The sequence below is a fragment of the Bos indicus x Bos taurus genome, chromosome 15, assembly GCF_003369695.1.
Source record: "Bos indicus x Bos taurus breed Angus x Brahman F1 hybrid chromosome 15, Bos_hybrid_MaternalHap_v2.0, whole genome shotgun sequence".
In the NCBI taxonomy this organism is placed as follows: Eukaryota; Metazoa; Chordata; class Mammalia; order Artiodactyla; family Bovidae; genus Bos; species Bos indicus x Bos taurus.
In genome coordinates, this window is record NC_040090.1 from 36062322 (window position 1) to 36083419 (window position 21098).

At 39.4% G+C, this 21098-nt stretch overlaps 1 protein-coding gene and 1 long non-coding RNA gene across 2 annotated transcripts; one reads left to right on the forward strand and one right to left on the reverse strand.

Annotated features, from left to right (window-relative positions):
- Positions 1–285: 285 nt before the first annotated feature.
- Positions 286–21085, reverse strand: LOC113905597. The gene is made up of 3 exons (XR_003514689.1): positions 21004–21085; positions 659–730; positions 286–321 (listed from the first exon to the last, which is right to left on the reverse strand). It is a non-coding gene; the product is annotated as an uncharacterized LOC113905597 (long non-coding RNA).
- Positions 8983–9993, forward strand: LOC113905593 (olfactory receptor 52B6). The gene has a single exon (XM_027563112.1). The coding sequence runs from the start codon at positions 8983–8985 to the stop codon at positions 9991–9993; it is 1011 nt and encodes a 336-aa protein (XP_027418913.1).
- Positions 21086–21098: the final 13 nt, after the last annotated feature.

The window sequence follows — 21098 nt, forward strand, 5'->3', positions numbered from 1 at the left end:
AATGATAGCATTCACTCATAGGATACGATTCTAGGTTTTCTTTTCAGTTTATTTTTAGTTGGAAGATATTTGCTTTACAATGTTATGTTGGTTTCTGCCGTACAACAATGTGAATCAGCCATAAGTGTGAAGTGTTAGTTGCTCAGTCGTGCCTGACTCTTTATGACCCCATGAACTGCAGCCCACCAGGCTCCTGTGTCCATGAGATTTTTCAGGCAAGGATACTGGACTGGGTTGCCATTTCCTTCTCCAGGGAATCTTCCCAACCCAGAGATCGAACCCAAGTCTCCTCCACTGCAGGCAGATTCTTTACCGACTGAGCTACGAGGGAAGCCAAATCAGCCATAAGTATACATATATCCCCTCCCTCTTGAATCCCTCTCCCACCTACCCCTCATGCTACCCCATGGGTTGTCACAGAGCACTGCGTTGAGCTCCCTATGTTATACAGCAACTTCCCACCAGCTGTCTGTACTACATATAGTAATGCATATGTTTCAGTACTACTCTCTCAATTTGTCCCCCCTCTGAGTTTTAGACAGAGGCGAGAAACCAAAATGTGCTAGGATTCTTCAGAGTATGGCTTGTGTAGACTAGCCATTTATAGACAATCAAAAAACACTTTTTGAAAGAATAATGAATTAAAGTAGATAGGCACCTGGATCTGAATCAGAAGAACAGTATGATGATGACATTGCAAATTCTAGGTCCCAGAAGATGCTTTTAGGAACTGTTGGAGAAAAGACAGTTGATTGGTTAGGGATGCTAGTTAGTTCCAGAAGATATGGTTGCAGGACAGATGTGACTATCAGTCTTTCAAAGTCCTCCAAATTCTGATTCATTTGGTTTCTCAGCCCCAACTACTCCATCAAGTGAGGGTCTTTCTGGATCATTGCATCATCTTCTATTTCACTGAATGAGACTTTCTGGTCTCTACGTGTTACTGTAATGAGATATTTTTTGGACTGAAAAAACTCAGTGACTTCTGAGCAAGATGAGGTAAACTTTTATTACACAAACCACTCCCTTAGGTCATTGTCTGTTTAGTATACGCCTACCACATGGCTGGAGATGAATTATTAACATCCAGCTACTTATGGTAGAAACCTAAACACTCTTGACATCCTTTTTTCTCACTTACCATACTTTCATTTTATTGATTATGTTAATGTTTTGCAAAAAAAAAAAAACTATCATAGATCCCAGTGTCATACAGAGACCTTTCATACTTGAATTGTATTTTATGACAGTGTAATGGATATATAATGCAGACCACACTTTACATATTGCAGAAAGGGCTGAAATACATTGTAGTTTTGTATTGCTAACTATTCTTTGCATTTTACTATAAATGCAAAGGTATATCAAGTCCAGAATATTATAAGGAGAAACAGAACAGAGTGGCTATATGCTTGTTGGCTTGGTGTATCAATTAAGATAGATTTTTTAAAAAGGGTAAAATAAAATTCTGCTTCCCTAAAAATTACCTATTCTTTTGACTCTGGCCATGTGAGTGAGTTCATGAAGATCTCTCAGTTCCTTACATGAAACTGTCTTTCTCTCATTTCAATATGTCACAGTTGATATTTCATGGCAAAAAAATCAAACTGAGCTCACAGTAACAACAAATTCATCCATTTTAACAATGTAAAAAATATAACATTTTAAAATAAAAGCATATAACATATATACAAAAGAGCTATTTTTTAAAATAAAATTAAAATATTAAAAGACTGAAAACATTTATGAACTAAACTGTTGCATCCAAAAGAGTCTGAGGAGACATGAAATTAAATGTAATGAGGTTTCCTGGGTGAAATTCTGGAACAACAACAAAAAAAGAACATTAGGTAAAAACTAAAGAAATCTGTCATTTCTGTATGGGCTAAAATGTACTGTCTCTGACCCAGAAGTTTTGTGTTTTTTACCAGCCTCATGAAACTGTAACAGACTAACTTGCTGTCTTGCAAGTAGAGTACAATTTCAGACACTTACAGTTCTTGACAGAGACTATTTGATAAGATGTCCCTAAGAAACAGTGAGTCACAGAAATAGACACTATCTTTACTATTGACTGTCCTCTCTATTAAACCAAGAAGATTATAATTCTTTGGAACACATATTCTTAATTATAAAGTGATTGTTGTAAATGCAGCAGATATATGCCATTCTAGAATGCTATACCAAAATAAGTAATATTAAGATGCAGCTCTTCTGAAAAAACATGAGTTATTTCCTGAACTTACAAAACATATACTAAATGTTCAAAAGATATTAATTACTGTTAGCTGTTGTATATAAAAAAAGATATATATGAATGCATAAATTCTATAGTCTATTATTGATATTCTATAAATGTATCTATATAAATAATCTTAAAGAATTACATACCAATATTCTACTGCAAATACACTATAAACAGAATATATACTTCTGATACAAATTATATCAGAAATTGACTTCGGTTAACATATTTTTAAGGGCTTCTCTGGCGGCCTAACTGGTAAAGAATCCATCTGTAATGCAGAAGACCTGGGTTCGATCCCTTAGTTGAGAAGATCCCCTGGAGAAGGGAAAGGCCACCGACTCCAGTATTCTGGTCTGGAGAATTCCATGGACTGTATAGTCCATGGGGCCGCAAAGAGTTGGACACGGCTGAGCAACTTTCACTCTTGCCATATATTTACCTTAATTAATACTAATGCATCAATATTGGCTCATTGATTATAACAAATGTGTCATACTAATGTAAGATGTTAATAATATCTTTATCATAAATTACAGGACTCTTTATTCTATAAAATGTCTGGAATGGGTAAACCTATCAAAAACAAATTAGCATTTCCAGGAACTGACAGGAATAAGGTCTGAGCTGTGACTACTCTCAGGCATGTCAATTATTTGCAGGGTATAGGAAATGTTCTGGGAATAGGGGCCATGATTCGACAAACCTGTGAATATACTAAAAGCCACTGAATTGTATATTTTAAAAAGGTGAATTTTATCTCAATTGACAAATAAAATTAAGTAAATCTTGGCTCCAAAAGAGGAGTCATTCTAAGTGTGGAAGATCCTAAGACAGATTAATACTATTTCCTATCTCCTGAATTCTAGTCTCTGCTATCTCTGTTTTATTTCTAGTATTCTAATTCCACTCTTATCATTCTGTCCAAATTCACCAAAGTACTATTTCATTTGGAAAGTCTTTTCACCTTCATTGTCTCAAGCAGCACCCACAATAAACTCATACACATGCCCTCCCACACACACAAGTGTACACACACACTCATCCTTTACAGCTTGAACTGCAATTTGACACTCTGTGAAGCCTCTCTTAGAAACACCAGGCAGAATTATTCTTTTAGCCTCTGACTCCCACAGCATGGTATACCCACTGTTTTATTATAATTACTGATAGCTTCTCATGGTAAGAGGGCACAATTCCTTCCTCTCTTGACTTAAAATGCTAGCTCAAAGAAAGGGTCAAGCCTTGTCAGATTTTTAAAAAATCACACAATATTCATTTAAAAAATTTTTTAAGTTTGGCCACATTCTAGTTCCCTGACCAGGGATCAAACACACTTGATCCCCTGAAGGGGAACCACAGCATCTCAACCACTGGATTGCCAGGTAAATTCCCCTTTGTCAGATTTTTGAACGAGCAATCACTACATACTCTTTCTTTTAGGATGACATATGAATATACTAGACTTTTAGAGACAGTGGAGGAGTGATGAGAAAGCACGAAGGTGAAGTACAAACATGGATTTGGAAAAAAAAAAAAGGTGATGAATAAAAGAAGCCTAAGAGGAAATGCTTTAGGAAGGACAATGGAAAGAGAGAGAGAGAAGGGGTAGGATTAAAAGTGTGAAAGAGTTCTAGTATTGGAATGGGTAATACAAAAACAAGTTCAATGAAACATTCAGGCTAAGAGCCTCAGAGCTGGTGCTGACCACCTCCTCTTAGATGCCCAGATTATCTGTCAATGGCTCTCTTCCATCTAGCTCTATACCATATTCCTGTGTGCCTTAGATCATGTTGAACAGAGGCATATTGGTCCAAATGGTATACAGGATGAAGTTGGAGCTGAGGAAAGGAATGACGGAAAGGGTGGAGAATCTGTGCTCCCAAAGGAGACGAGGGAATAAACACCATATGAGGCAAAGTGTGAGCTTCAATTCTATATATTAAAGAAGCCTAAGTTGTACATGAAATACTGAAGCAACTGTGAGTCTGAGAAGGTTGCCTTGGGAAGGTAAGTTTGGATTAGATATTTCAGGATGGAGAGAAGGCTATTACTATGAAGGAATGGATGCAGAATAGGAACCAGGTAAGTGGAAAGTTTTGTGTCAGTGTTCAAGGAGGAGTAGAGGGCTGATGGGAAAAAAAGTCTAGAGTAGCTGGAGTGAATTGTGTTTTCCTGGGAAGTCAGAAGAGAGAAGGGCAGTTTGGAAGATCACTCTCTAGGTAAGGATAGAGAGGTAGATGACTAAGTGATCTTTGGTTCCTGAGGATGATGCAAGAATCATAAATGATATAGAGGTTCTATCCTCAGACATTAAGGAAAAACAAAAATTTATTTTGCTGCATTTGGGGGATCACTTAAAAAGGACAAATTTCCTGGACAGGGCAGTCAGATAAAGGATTCAAAAACAGGTGGGGAAAATTCATTGATATATAAGGGATACTTTTTCTTGCAATTTTGCCAAAGATGACAGAAGCAGGAATCAGTGGGCAAGGAAATGGAAATCAGCTATTTTAAAAGTGAAAGTTCTGAAAACAGAGGTTGCTAGAGAGAAACTTTAAGCAGAGTGGTTGGAGTTGCTCTGGTTTGCTTGGTTGCTTGGTTTGGGGATGTGGCAACAACAATAGGTACCTGAATTGGAAGGAAGCAGAAATCACATAAATGAGTGATAGAGAGATAATGTGAACAGAGTCTGCCTATTAGAAGGGGAACTGAAATGACAGAAGAAAATTTTGTGCAGGCGCTGATGTGACTGACAAAGGTGGGTGCATGTAGTAGAGGATGAGCATGTGGAATGATGCTGTAGAAAGAACGAGCACAATGCACACACAAGGAAAGAATGTGAGCACAGAAGATCTATGATTATAAATCCGTGATTTTTACAATATTTGCTTGTGTCCTTCACCGTGTGAACTTCCATGGTTGAGTGGGTGGAAACTTACATATTCTCTTGTTTTCCTTTAACATTTGCTACATGTCAACTCTGTCCCAGACATCGGTGAATAAGATACAGCCTTGACCCTTAGGAAGCTGATAATATATTGAGGCTAAAAATGTTTCAGTGTGATAAATCCTAGAGAGAGAAATACATAACTACAGGGGAATATAGGAGTACAGAGGAAGTACATAACACAGTCTTAGGAAATGAGAAAAGTCTTCTTGAATGAGATATTTAAATTGGCTAGATTAAAGGAGAGGATGGAGATAGAGGGAGTGGAATGTATAAAAGACCACCAAGAAAGAAGAGACACTTCAGAGACATGGCTCTTGACCAGTATCAGTGGAGAAAGCATAGACCATGATTCTGTTAGGCAATGGGAAATTAGTATCAGTGATCAAGTAAGCAGAGTACTCAAAATTATCTTTAGGAAATATAATTTATTTATGGAGACTGGTTTAGAGACTAGAAGGACTAAAGGCTAGGATACCAGTTGGGAGGTCTTCGAATAATTAGATCTGGAGCCTGGAAAGCAATATAAATGGCAGTTATAGATTTGGGATGTCTTATTACAAGCAGAGTAAATGAACCTAAGGCAGGTGACAAAATTGGCCAGGTAGATTGAAAAGTAAGGGAAGCACAGAGACAACCATAGAAAGTACTAACACCAAACCCTCCTTCAGGGACAGAGGAGCCCTTCATGAGGATAGAAAGAAAGGTCAGGGGCAAGAGAAGAACCAGTGGAGGGTAAAGACATCAAAGCCAAAAGAAGCATCTACCAAAAAGCGTGACTTTGAAGAAAAGGAGAGAGACAGAACAGAAAGTAGTGAGACAGACTAGGTGAATAAGAAATTTTACTGTAGCTGCTAAAGTTCTTGTTTGCTTTTAAGACTAAAAATATATGAATGTTCATAAATAATCCTGATTCAGGAAATTAGGAGTGACCACTGATAAATAAGAGAAGGGATAACTGATGGAACAAAGTCCCTGAGAAGGTAGGAAAGAAGGTTGATTCGGAGATTAGGTGGGGAAATTATTCTTGAAAATACACATACATACTTTACATATATTTATAGCTTCTCTGGTGGCTCAGACAGTAAAGCGTCTGCCTGCAATTCAGGAGACCCAGGTTCGATCCCTGGGTTGGGAAGATCTCCTGTAGAAGGAAATGGCACCCCACTCCAGTACTCTTGCCTGGAAAATCCCATGGATGGAGGAGCCTGGTAGGCTACAGTCCATGGGGTCGCAAAAAGTCAGACATGACTGAAGTGACTTAGCATGCATGCAAGTGAGCATATGCATATGCACGCACTGCCACTTCAGTCATGTCTGACTCCTTGTGACCGCATGGACTATAGTCTGCCAGGTTCCTCTGCCCATCGAATTCTCCAAGCAAGAATGCTGGACTGGGCAGCCATTTCCTCCTCCAGGGGATTTTCCCTACCCAGGAATCAAACCTGGGTCTCTTGCCTTGAAGGCAGATTCTTTACCATCTGAGCCACCAGGGAAGCCCCACATATGCATATATTTATGGGGGTTTTGTGGGTTTTTTGGTGTGTGTATATGTGTATCCAGCTTGTTTCAAAAATTACTTGAGATAAGGCACAAAATTAAAATGGCAACTGTGTGAGGTAATGGGTATGTTAACTAACTTGGTTGTAGCAATCATTTCATATTGTATACATATGTTATCATGCTGTATACCTTAAATATACACCATTTTTATTTGTTGATTATACCTCAATAAAGCTGGAAAATTAAATTTTAAAGCTATATATTTATTTTGAGAAAATTGATGTTTTAACAATTGGGTTTTCCATTCTGTGTACATGGTACACTTCTCAGTCATGTCCATCTCTTTGTGACCCCATGGGCTGCAGTCTGCCAGGCTTCTCTGTCCACGGGGATTCTCCAGGCAAGAATACTGGAGTGGGTTGCCATGCCCTCCTGCAGGGGATCTTCCCAATCCAGGGACTGACCGCAGGTCTCCCACATTGCAGGCAGGTTCTTTACTGTCTGAGCCACCAGGAAAGCCCAAGAATATTGGAATGGATAGCCTATCCCTTTGCCAGGGGATCTTCCTGACCCAGGAATCAAACCAGGGTCTCCTGCATTACAGGTAGATTCTTTACCAGCTGAGCTACCAGGGAAACCCTACACTTCTACATTTATTTTCATTAAAAAAAAATTCTTCTAGCAATATTTTGCAATTCTTAGTGCAGAGGCTTTGAAAATTTGAGTTAAATATAAAAAGAAAATTTTCAATTTAGTCTTATAGTTGTTTGCTGCTAGTATAAAAATACAATTGATTTATATTGTCTTTGTACTCTCTAAATAAACAAATACATAGATAAGGGAGCTTTCTCATGCCTAGGTAAAGTAAAATATAGTTCTAAGAGAGGAGATATTGAAATGCAAAAAAGACATCATCACTGCTTCCTCTGACAGTGGAGGAAAGGAGACACGGACACTTACAGAGATAAGACAAATTTACAGGAGTGGAATAATAAGATGAGGAGTTGGCTCCTGACAGTCTTTAAGTTTCAGTTAGGTAGGAGGGACATTCAGCTGAGAAGAAGGAATTTGGGCAGCAGTTAAAAGCTTTATAGTCATGAGAATAATTTAATAGGACTGAGGGGGCAAGTGGTCTAACATGTTAAAGACCACTGATATGACTGTGTCATTTTCTTCACATCCTGACTAGTTAAAGCTTTGGTTTTTCCAGTAGTCATGTATGGATGTGAGATTTAGACTATAAAGAAAGCTGAGTGCTGAAGAATTGATGCTCTTGAACTGTGTTGCTGGAGAAGACTCTTGAGAGACCCTTGGACAGCAAGGAGATCCAAACAGTCCATCCTAAAGAAAATCAGTCCTGAATGTTCATTGGAAGGACTGATGCTGAAGCTGAAACTCCAATACTTTGGCTACCTGATACGAAGAACTGACTCATTTGAAAAGACTCTGACGCTGGGAAGGATTGAAGGTGGGAGGAGAAGGGGATGACAGAGGATGAGATGGTTGGATGGCATCACCGACTCAATGGACAGGAGTTTGAGTAAGCTCTGGGAGCTGATGTTGGACAGGGAGGCCTGGCGTAGTGCAGTCTATGGGGTCGCAAAGAGTCAAACACGACTGAGTGACTGAACTGACTATGTGAGTTGAGGGAAGCACCAGTTAGATTTATATGAAATTTAAGTATTTTCCCAGAGAATGCAGCAGAAACTAATTGGGATGGAGAAGTTATCAGTCCTGTGAGACAGACATCTAGACTAGAAAGGGAAGAAAGTAAAGACATTCTTACAACATTGGTTCATAAACGTTAGCTGTAATCAGAATCACCTTGTGATCTTGCTAAAATAGAGACTGCTGCTCCAGTTTCTGATTCATTAGGTGTGTGGCAGGGTCCAAGAACCTACAAGTTCCCTGGTGATGCTGACGATGCTAGCCTGGGGATGGCACTTTAAGAAGCATTGCTCCACAGCTCCACACCTTCCTTCATATTCTAGGTGATAGCACCACACTTCAGAGCCACAGTGTTTTCAAACTCAGAAGATGCCTGAAAGTCTTATAGCCAAATGGGGTAGAGGGTCTGAATGACAACACTGAGACTGTCTGTGGACAGGGTCTAGAACTGTGTACTCTGCACAGACATTGGGTGTGATTTTCTATAGAGAATATGCATGTGTGCAGAACCCATCATGGTTGTAGGATCTGTGAGTGTGTGCAGACCTGGTGGCTGATTGCAAACCTTTATGTGCACTCTGCTAATAAATACAAAGTCTGATGCTATTTTTCCCCTATGGCACAGGTGAGATCTCTGCAGAAAATTATGGCCTTTTTGTCTGCTAACAACACAGCTGCTGTGAACAACTCTGATACTCGCCTGGCAGGCTGCTTCCTTCTTGGTATCCCTGGGCTGGAGGACCTACACATCTGGCTCTCAATCCCCTTCTGCACCATGTATGTAGCTGCCCTGGCAGGCAACAGCATTTTAATTTGTGTCATCCTCTCCCAGCCAAGCCTGCATGAGCCCAAGTACATATTCCTGTCCATGTTGGCCAGTACTGATGTCTTACTCTCCACATCCACCATGCCCAAAGCCCTGGCCAACTTCTGGCTAAGTTCTACCCACATTTCCTTTGATGGCTGCCTAACCCAGATGTTCTTCATCCACTTCCTTTTTGTGGCTGAGTCTGCAGTCCTCCTGGCCATGGCCTTTGACCGTTATGTGGCCATCTGCTCCCCTTTGAGATATGCCACAATCCTCACCAGCACAACCATTGGGAAGATCGTGGCTGCCACACTGGCCCGCAGCTTCATCATCATGTTTCCATCTATCTTTCTCCTCAAGCGCCTGCACTACTGCCGGGTCAATATCATTGCGCACACATTTTGTGAGCACATGGGCATTGCCCGTCTGTCCTGTTCTGATATCTCCATCAACGTCTGGTATGGCTTGGCAGCTGCTCTGCTCTCCACTGGCCTGGACATCATCCTTATTGCTGTTTCCTACATTCACATCCTCCGAGCTGTCTTCCACCTCTCCTCTCAAGATGCCCGGTCCAAAGCCCTGAGCACTTGTGGCTCCCACATCTGCGTCATCTTACTCTTCTATATCCCTGCACTCTTTTCTGTCTTTGCCTATAGGTTTTGGGGGAGACACATCCCACGCTATGTTCATATCCTCCTGGCCAATCTCTATGTGGTCATCCCACCTATGCTCAATCCCATTATTTATGGAGTGAGGACCAAGCAGATCTTGGAAGGGGCTAAACAGCTGTTTTCATATCTTATCAAAGAATCTAAATAAATGCTCCCGACTTGACTTCAACTTAATTCCTTTCTATATGTCTCATCTCTACATCTTCCATTTATCCCTGTGTTATTATCATCCATATTCCAATAATGTAAATATATGTTCTACTCAAATCCACATTTGACTTGGAAATCTATAGTAATACCCAACCCCCTTTCTTCCATCTATTATTCAAATAGCTCCTGATTCCCCTCTAATTCAAGGAAAATCTAATTAGGGGAAATGATCTAACTTACCTGAAATCTACCATATAAATAGGACTTTTCTCTGTATCTACTTTCATTTTCTCCTTGATGTGGTAATTAATCACACATATAATTTTTTCATTTAGATTTTCCAGTTCAACATCTTTCTCACAATGGGAACCCCTGAAAACTGTCATGCTTATAAATTCACAGTCCCTTCGGATATTTCTTTTTATTATCAGCTATACATGTCCATAATTACACGTTTAAATATCCAAGTTCAGAGATGCTAACACAGCATCATAGTAGGTGAAATAAACACATCCATTTATCACCAACTAAATGTGGCTCTGCTGGATCATGGAAAAAGGAAGAGAGTTCCAAAAAAACATCTATTTTTGCTTTATTGACTATGACAAAGCCTTTGACTGTGGATCACAATAAACGGTGGAAAATTCTGGAAGAGATGGGAATACCAGACCACGTGACCTGCCTCTTGAGAAACCTGTAGACAGGTCAGGAAGCAACAGTTAGAACTGGACATGGAACAACACACTGGTTCCAAATAGGAAAAGGAGTACGTCAAGGCTGTATATTGTCACCCTGCTTATTTAACTTCTATGCAGAGTACATCATGAGAAACGCTGGGCTGGAAGAAGCACAAGCTGGAATCAAGATTGCTGGGAGAAATATCAATAACCTCAGATATGCAGATGACATCACCCTTATGGCAGAAAGTGAAAAAGAGCTAAAGAGCCTCTTGATGAAAGTGGAGAGTGAAAAAGTTGGCTTAAAACTCAATGTTCAGAAAACGAAGATCATGGCATCTGGTCCCATCACTTCATGGGAAATAGATGGGGAAACAGTGGAAACAGTGTCAGACTTTATTTTTTGGGGCTCCAAAATCACTGCAGATGGTGATTTCAGCCATGAAATTAAAAGACACTTACTCCTTGGAAGGAAAGTTATGACCAACCTAGATAGCATATTCAAAACCAGAGACATTACTTTGCCAACAAAGTTCCATCTAGTCACGGCTATGGTTTTTCCTGTGGTCATGTATGGATGTGAGAGTTGAACTGTGAAGAAAGCTGAGTGCCAAAGAATTGATGCTTTTGAACTGTGGTGTTGGAGAAGACTCTTAAGAGTCCCTTGGACTGCAAGGGGATCCAACCAGTCCATCATAAAGGAGATCAGTCCTGGGTGTTCCTTGGAAGGACTGATGCTGAAGCTGAAACTCCAATACTTTGTCCACCTCATGTGAAGATTGACTCACTGGAAAAGACTCACAGAGTTGAACATGACTGAGCGACTTTCACTTCACTTCAAATATGAAAATACCATTTCAAAAACTTTTATCAAATAAGCCTGGGCCACTTTTACCTGTTACAAAGCTTTCCTCAAAATGTAGATAATTGTATAGGAACAGAGTAGTCTTTTCCATCCGAATATGTTTTGTATTTGAAAATTATACTCACAATTAAAATAAGTCAAATACATACTCTTATATAATAGACAGAGACTTACATATTCTTTAATAACTCATTATTTTTCTTGTTCTCAGTGATGTCCTACTCTTTGCAACCCCATGTACTATAGCTCAACAGGCTCCTCTGTCCATGGGATTTTCCTGGCCAGAACACTGGAGTGGGTTACCATTCCTCCTCCAGGGGATCTTCTGACCCAAGCATCAAACTTGCATCTTTTGCGTCTCTTGCTTTGGCAGGCAGATTTTTTACTCTTTTCATCTATTTTGTTGGGTCCTGAGAATATGCCTTCGTGTTTATTAGAGTTTTCCTTTTTAATGTTGGTGACTTTATACCCTGTCTAGAATGTATTCCTTGAGGAAAGAGGTTATTTTGAAAGGTTCTATCACTATTGCTTCAAACATAAGCACCTATACATAGCAATTATGTAGTATGTGTGTATGTGCATAACATTTGTATTTTAAAGATTTTTTAATACCACATTTATGCTCAAAATTTATTCTTCTTTGAGTGAGCTCCTCTCAGCCCTGGGATTCAGTGTCAAGTAGAAGAAAGAACTGTGCTAGGTGCCAGGATGGTGAGTTAAAGCCAGGATCTACTGCTTATTCAATTCTAGATGTTGCATAGTCCCTGTGAACTTCACTTTCTATTCATCTGCAAAGAAGATGAAGATGACATAAACAGTTCAGTTCAATTGTTCAGTCATGTCTGACTCTTTGCAACCCCATGGACTGCAGCATGCCAGGCTTTCCTGTCCATCACCAAATCCCAGAGCTTGCTCAAACTCATGTCCATCGAGCTGGTGATGCTATCGAACCATTTCATCCTCTATCATCCCCTTCTCCTCCTTCCTTCAATCTTTCCTAGCATCAGGGTCTTTTCCAAGGGGTGAGTTCTTCACATCAGGTGGCCAAAGTATTGAAGTTTCAGCTTCAGCATCAGTCCTTCCAAGGAACACCCAGGACTGATTTCCTTTAGGATTGACTGGTTGGATCACCTTGCAGTCCAAGGGACTCTCAAGAGTCTTCTCCAGCACCACAGTCCAAAAGCATCAATTCTTTGCACTCAGCTTTCTTTATGGTCCAACTCTCACATCCATACATGACTATTAGAAAATATATTTATTATAGTAAGCATTCAATAAATGTTCAGTTCATTTTTCTTTCCACAATGCTTTCTGCATCCTGAAGACAATATAATGAGAGTTATAGAAAGAAATTATTAGCATTTATCATGTGGAGGAGAAAACAGGAGAAGTTTTGGGTTCTGGATCTTCGTTAGAATTCTGAATCTTCTGTACATTATTTTTTTGACTTTGGGCAAGTTACTTCACTTCTCTATATCTCAACTTTCTCATATTTAAAAGAAAATACTAATAGTACTTTTCTCCTAATGATTTGATGAAAAATACATATTTTATAGTATATATTCACATATATATCATTTAATAGTACTTGGGATATAATAAATGCTTTACAAAATAGCTTTATTTGTATTGTTGCTTTAATTAATAGCTCATCCAACTCAATAGCTCATCACCTCATAATTAATATAAGGTTGTCTTGATTAGAATTGATGCTTTTGAACTGTAGTTTTGGAGCAGACTCTTGAGAGTCCCTTGGACTGCAAGGAGATCCAACCAGTCCATCCTAAAGGAAATCAGTCCTGACTGGAAAGACTGATGTGGAAGCTGAAACTCCAATACTTTGGCCACCTGATGCAAATAACTGACTCATTTGAAAAGACCCTGATGCTGGGAAGGATTGAAAGCAGGAGGAGAAGGGGAGGACAGAGGATGAGATGGTTGGATGTCATCACCGACATGATGGACACGAGTTTGAGTAAGCTCCAGGAACTGGTTGATGGACAAGAAAGCCTGGGGTGCTGCAGTCCATGGGGTAGCAAAGAGTCAGACATGACTGAGTGACTGAACTGAACTGAACTGATTATATATATATATTTTATATATTTCATGCAATAAGCTCCAATTTCATTTTTCTAATGAGAAAAAAGAAAACAATCAAAAAATTTTAGTTTAATGTTTTAACCTAATGTTTACAATAATTGATTACAAACAAATATAATTTTGAAATATCAAAATTAAGTACATTAAAAAATCTCTGAGAGCTTCCCTGGTGCTTCAGTGGTTAACAATCTGCTTTGCAATGCTGCAGGCTCTGGTTCAATCCCTGGTCCCGGAAGATCCGGACATGCTATAGGCATCTAAGCCCATGTGCCACAACTGCTGAAGCCCACCTGCTCTAGAACCCATGCTCCACAGTAAAAGCATGTGTGTTCAGTTGTGTCTGACTCTTTGTGACTCCATGAACTATAGCCTGTCAGGCTCCTCTGTCCATGGGATTATCACAGCAAGAATACTGAAGTGGGTTGCCGTTTCCTGCTCCAGGGGATCTTTCCCTTCCAGGGACTGAACCCATGTCTTCTGTGGCTTCTGCATTGGCAGGTGGATTCTTTACCACTGAACCACCAGGGAAGCTTAACTTATTATTAAATACATCTCAATTATGCTTCAGTTCAATTCTTCTAATTATTTTTAATTGGTAAGCATGTTTTTGCTTTAAATTGTGATGGAAAAGTAAAGATCACTGAGGCTGAGCCCTCAGTATCACTATCTATTAGCCTGTTGAATTACTGAAGCCTACTACTCTTTAAGGGCTTCCCACGTACACTAAAAACCACTGAATTGCCCACTGTAAAGTGGTGAATCTTATGTTTTGTGAATCTCAACTTAAAAAGTTAAATAACATGATCAATATCATACAAATAATAAATGATGAGTGTATAGCTTAATGGGGCTTACCAGGTAGTGCTAGTGGTAAAGAACTTGCCTGTCAATACAGGAGACGTAAGAAATGTGAGTTTGATCCCTGGGTGGGGAGGATCCCCAGAGGACAGCATGGCAACCCACTCCAGTATTCTTTCCTAGAGAATCCCATGGACAGAGGAGCCTGGCAGGCTACAGTCCACAGGATGGCAAAGAGTCAGACACGACTGAAGCAACTTAGCATGCACGCATGCACTGTTCTTTAAAATCCTGATACAGTTGTTTCTTGCTTAGAACACACATTTGTTCCTCTTCCCACTTTCTGATTCATGGTGCAGCATTCTAGACTTGGAATGACTGAACGTATTTGAATTCACGTTACAGGAGGTTTTTCTGGCTCCTCCTGCCACTTCCCCAGCCCCAGAAGCTTTTCTTATTTTCTGTTTTCTTCTGCACATGCAGGTATAGGCGAGTGAAGCCAGGAGGCCTTCATCCTCCCTTCAAAGGGTTTTGCCTCCTCCACCAGACTTCAGTAGTTGGCTGATGTTGGATAAAGATGTGTAGAGAATTTTGCAGGTTTAAAATGTAACCCAAGTTTGCGGAGAAAGCATAGAAGAGCTGATCTCTGGCCATGAAGTGGTTGTGTAAATAAAGGCCATTCATTGTCCACCAGACCCTGGCCCAGGAAGCTAAATCGGATAGGAGAGGCAGCTTCTTGGATTAAGGCATTAATTCCTTGAATAAAGGAATTTAGTCATGAGGTAAGAGGAGACTGAGAGGCCCGCAGCTCACATTTCTTTCTCTTTCTGCTTCAGGAGTCCAGTTTCTTTTCTTTAATTTAAATTAGCACTTTATTGAAATATAATTTATATACCATATACTACCTAAAAAGAGATACCTTTTTTCCTACTGTCTCCTAGGTCTGACTCAGGAGATAACTGATATACCACACTAGCACACCATTGTCTCAGATATCAATCTGTCCTGGTTTTACTTCTTGAAGTCTCTGGATATAAGAAGTGCAGAACATCTTGTTGAAGAGCAGTACAATTCTCAGTATTATAGAGTTCAATTTGTCTCAAGTCTTTCCTATAGTTCAAAGGAACATAGAGTCTTTGCCTCCTCAGCTAAACCCAAAGCTTCATAAAGGACAAATCACCCTGCCATTCTGAGTAGAGGAAGTGAGTAGAGGAAGAGTTAAAAGAAGTCAGAGAAGGACAATCTCACTAGCCTGACAATAACTCCACAGGAGAGGCTTTTATAGTGAGTGACTAAGTATGGAAAAACTCTAGAAATTCCATGATCTAGGGTATGGATCTTATACGGCCTGAGGGCAAGACTTGAGTTCTTTCAACAGTGATGGAAAGCTTGGCTCATAATACTACAACTCCCACAATGGTTCCCTCAGAATAGGGCTTCCCTCATAGCTCAGTAAAGAATCTGCCTGCAATACAGGACACCTGGGTTTGATTCCTGGGTCGTGAAGATCCCCTGGAGAAGGAAATGGCAACTCGTTTCAGTATTCTTGCCTGGAAAATCACATGGACAGAGGAGCCTAGCAGGCTACAGGCCATGGGATCACAGGAGTCTGACATGACTTAGCTACTAAACCACCACCACAGACTGGTTCAGAATTTGAAAGACATGTGAGTCAAAGCACCCCAACAATGAAATCAACAGGCAGAATTTAACGGCTCAGACTGTAATTCCTGCAGCCCAATAACCAAGTTTTCAGTAATAAAATATGAAGACTTAGAAAAAGAATTACCAATCCTGAGACTTTTTTTACTCCACCTTCCCCACTGACTTTGAGAACATGCCAAACTCGCTTACCATAGATACTTGCTCACTCCTACTGATCATGAATCCTTAATACTCAGCTCAGTGACCTGTATCTGCTAACTGCTCAGTAATGCATCTTCACTACCCTGAGTCCCACAAGGGCTCACTGTGAACTGTGATATAGTTCACCAGGCAAAGTGGCTGACACTTCCCACCCCAAACCCATCCATATATTCCTTTCTGGTTTCCGTCCTGTGGGAGAAAAGAAAAACAGGTTCAATCTGGAAATCACAGAACGTTGCCCCCTTTCAGAAAGGTTTAGTATTACAGTCATAAAAGCAAGATCAGGGTCCAGGCAGATAATTCTAGTGAACCAACAGGGGTCAAGAGAAGATAAAAAAATAATAACTCCAGGTTGCAGAGTCTGACAGACTTGTAGGAGACAAAGAGGAGTCTATATTATTTTCTTTCTGTGATCTGATCCCTGAAAAGGAAGTCATGTACTTCCTTCCACAAGCCAATTCTGAATAATTAGTACATTATTCTACACTGTAGATATACACATATGAATACAGAAATGATCCCTGGCCTTGAAGAGTTCAATATGTTATTCTTCAGCCTCTTGTTTCCCATCATTCCATACATAACTCCTTAGGGATATAATTGCATTTTGTGGCTTGATCACTTGTACAGTGTGTTGACTCACAAATCTGTAGTAAAATCTAGTGACTACATTTTACTTGGAACTCAGTTTTTTAATCTTATCTGAATGATATTCAAGATATGCTAGTTTGGTTTAAAAAACAACAACAAATGCGCATTTTTTCCCCCCAGAAAATTGCTTTGTCTCCATAATTCCTCACCTTGTGAACAGCTTCACTGTCTATCCAATGGCTTAATGTAAAAATCAATCTTAAGAAATTTGGGATTAAAATATACACACTACTGTATATATGGAGAAGGCAATGGCACACCACTCCAGTACTTTTGCCTGGAAAATCCCATGGATGGAGAAGCCTGGTAGGCTGCAGTCCATGGGGTCGCTGAGAGTTGGACACGACTGAGTGACTTCACTTTCACTTTTCACTTTCATGCATTGGAGAAGGAAATGGCAACCCACTCCAGTGTTCTTGCCTGGAGAATCCCAGGGACGGCTGAGCCTGGTGGGCTGCCGTCTATGGGGTTGCACAGAGTTGGACACGACTGAAGCGACTTAGCAGCAGCAGCAGCAGCAGCACTGTATATATAATAGGTAACCAACAAGGACCAACAGGGAACCACACTAAATATCTTGTAATAACCTATAATGGAGGGGAATGTAAAAAAAGAATATATACATAAAACATACATATGTGTTGTCTGTATATTTATATATATGGGCTTCCCTGGTGGCTCAGACGGTAAAGAATCCACCTGCAATGCAGGAGACCTGGGTTTGATCCCTGGGTTGGGAAGATCCCCTGGAGAAGGGCATGGCAACCCTCTCCAGTATTCTTTCCTGGAGAATCCTCATGTACATGGGAGCCTAGTGGGCTACAGTCTATGGGGTTGCAAAGAGTTGGACATGATTGAGAGACTAAGCACAGCACAGCATATATATATATATATATATATATATATATATATATATATAGCTGAATCACTTTGCTGTACATCTGAAACACAGCATTGTAAATTAACTATATTTCAACAAAAATTTTAAATAGAAAAAATCAATTTCAGATTCCTCCTTCTGCCTTCCTCCAATATGCTGCCGTTAGTGGGCCTAATCATTCCATCTTAGCAACTTGTTTTATCAGTTCCTTCATGTTTTCACTCTACTGCTTTAGTTTCATCTGTACTGTTTCAGTAGTCATTGATCTCCTTGATTTCAGCATTGGGCATTTCCAAGTCCCCAGCTATCCAGCCACCCTCGGATCTATCCAAAATACAAATAACTGAATTTTCCATTGCCTGTGAGAGAATAAAATCAAACCCCATGGAATAGATTAATCGGGCTTCCCAGGTGGTGCTAGTGGTAAAGAATCTGCCTGCCAATGCAGGAGACATAAGAGACGAGGGTTTGATCCCTGGGTTGGGAAGATCCCCTGGAGAGCATGGCAACCCACTCCAGTATTCTTGCCTGGAAAATCCCATGGACAGAGAACCCTCATGGGCTACAGGGCCTACATAGGGTTGCAAAAAGTCAGACACAACTGAAGGGACTTAGCACACACACACAATAGGAAATAGATGAGCAGATACGTTACAGGACAACAGCTATTCATTACCTGATCTGCCAGTTAATTTTAGGCAAACGATGTAAATCGAGGGTCTCAGAGTTTCTTTGTAAAGCAGATATTTCACCTTTCACTAACTTCTCTGTGATAAATTGTATTTCAAGTGTAAAAATCAAATCTATAGTCACATGAAGATATCTTTTTAAGGGGTGGGGGTGAGTGGATTGGGCTTGAATAAAGTGGGGATTCAAAAATGTGGAATAGAGTGAAGGAAATAAGAAAGATCAAGGAAAACTTGTTAGGAGAACTTGAAAGATAGACATTCTAAAAGCAGCAGTGTAACTTCTACCTTGAAATTCTGGAATAGCTATTCTCAAAAACAATTCAGAAAAAGAAAACGCAAGTTGTATTTAATGGAATGTTATAAACTCTTTGGTTTATTAATCCTCACGTTTTAAAAAAACCTTTTGATGAAATGAATTTTGAGTTAATTCCTGAGCTAGATATCATCCTTCTTTTGAATCTATTCCTTGCTAGATACTGGTCTTCTTTAATAACAAGACTCTCTTGAACTATCTTTTTGGCTTTTTGCTCTGTTCCTTCAAGACACTTTCCCTGGAAATATGTTTCTTCAGTGGGCTCCTTTGAATATCAGCTCACATTTCTCTTCTTACTCGTATTTTTCATCTCTTAATTTTACCTTTTCTTCTGAATAGACGTCATTAACAGAGCAAAAGATCTGGCTATATGTCGTGATTCACTTATCCTTAATTTCCACCTACACTTTGTCATCAATTTCAGGAAGAGAAAACCAATTATTAACAAATTCATTGTCTTCTATCTATACTCAGTAGAATCTCGTTCAGCAATTTTCCTCCAAATTAAAGCAATAATTAGACATTTATTTTCCCTGGATTTAGGCATTGTCTGTCACCTCCAGACCTCTTCAACCTGATCAGTGCTGCCAGGTGATCTTTTCTTACATAACATTTAGACACTGAAAATATTTCATTCCCAACTACACCCTACCATCTCTCTCTCTTTCACACACACATACACACACAAAACTCCTTAATGATTTCCCAACAATGTCAAGACAATTCAATGAGGAAAGAATATGTTCCTGAGACAACAGGCTATCCACACTCAAAAGAATAAAACAGAACCTCTATCTCACACAGTAAAAATGAACTTAAAATAGCTCATAGCTCAAAGTGTAAGAGTTAAATTATAAAATCTTTAGAAAAAATATAGGAGAAAGTCTTCATGACTTTGGGTTAGGCAAAAGCTTCATAGACATGACATCAAAAGTACAAGTGACAAAAAAAATGGACTTCATCAAAATTAAGAATCTAATCCTCAAAGGATGCAATCAAGAAAATGAAAAGACTACCCTTAGAATGGTAGAAGATATTTACAAATCACAGAACTCATACAAGACTTGTATTTAGAATATATGAAAATCTCAGAAAAAGACAAATAACCCAATTAAAAAAAGGATCAAGGACATGAATAGACATTTCTCAAAAAAGGTACACAGATAGTAAAGTGTATGAAACGACGATAAACACTATTAGTCCTTAGGGAAATGCAAATTAAAATAATGATGAGATAGCACTTCACACGTTATTATAAGAGAAAACAAAACATAATAACAAGTACAGGCAAAGATGTGGAGAAACTGAAACCTTTCTTACAAAGCTGGTGGGAATGCAAAATATTACAATCACTTTGGGAAACAGCCCAGAATTTCTTCACAAAAGTAAATACATGATCCAGCAATTCTATTCTTAGGTGTATACCCAAGAGAAATAAAAAGCCTATGTTTATTTAAAAAAAAAATTTGTACAAGAAAATTCATAGACACATTATTCAGAACAGCCAAAAAGTAAAAACAATCCAAATGTCTAAAAACTGATGAACAAAATGTGAAAAACCCATCCAACAGAGTATTACTCAGGCGTCAAAGGAACAAAATACTCATACAAGATACAACATGGATGAACCTAGAAAATATTATGTTGAATCACAGAGCCCTCTGCTCTGACTTTTATCTGGACACCCTCATAGGTCCAGGCCCTCCTTCCCCTAACTGCCTTCCCAGACCAAGTCAGTTTCCTTGGGGCAGAAAGTTTAACTTTTTTTTTCTTCTCAGAATTGCTGTGCTATCAAACCCCTACAGTTGAAGTTCCCGAAGCTTCATAAAGCTTGCTTGTATTCCTGAGGACTTAAGAAACATTTAGTCTCTCAGTTATATCAATTAAAATTAGATACAAAGTTATATCTGTAATACAAGTTCCAACTATATTTGTAATTTTAAATTGATAAACTTTAATGATCTTTTTGCAAAGCATGCCATTATAATGCCAAATTGTTACCTTTCCTTATTCGTATAACTTTATAAATACTTTTATTCAGACATTTTAATTGATATTTTAATATGGAGTACAGGTATGCGTATCCTAACCCTGACATGAGGTCGGAAAGCCAAACTGAAGACAATCTACAAGTACCATCCCTGGCCTTCAGGGTGGCCGAGGCCTCACCATTTGCGGTTCAACCGGTAAGCGGAACCGCCTTCTTGAAGCTGGATGCGGCCTTGGAGCGCAGGACCCAACGCGGCGCTGGACAAATCAGCAGC

Coding starts and splice junctions, on each gene's coding strand:
- LOC113905593 (XM_027563112.1), top strand. CDS start 8,983: ATGGCACAGGTGAGATCTCTGCAGAAAATTATGGCCTTTTTGTCTGCT.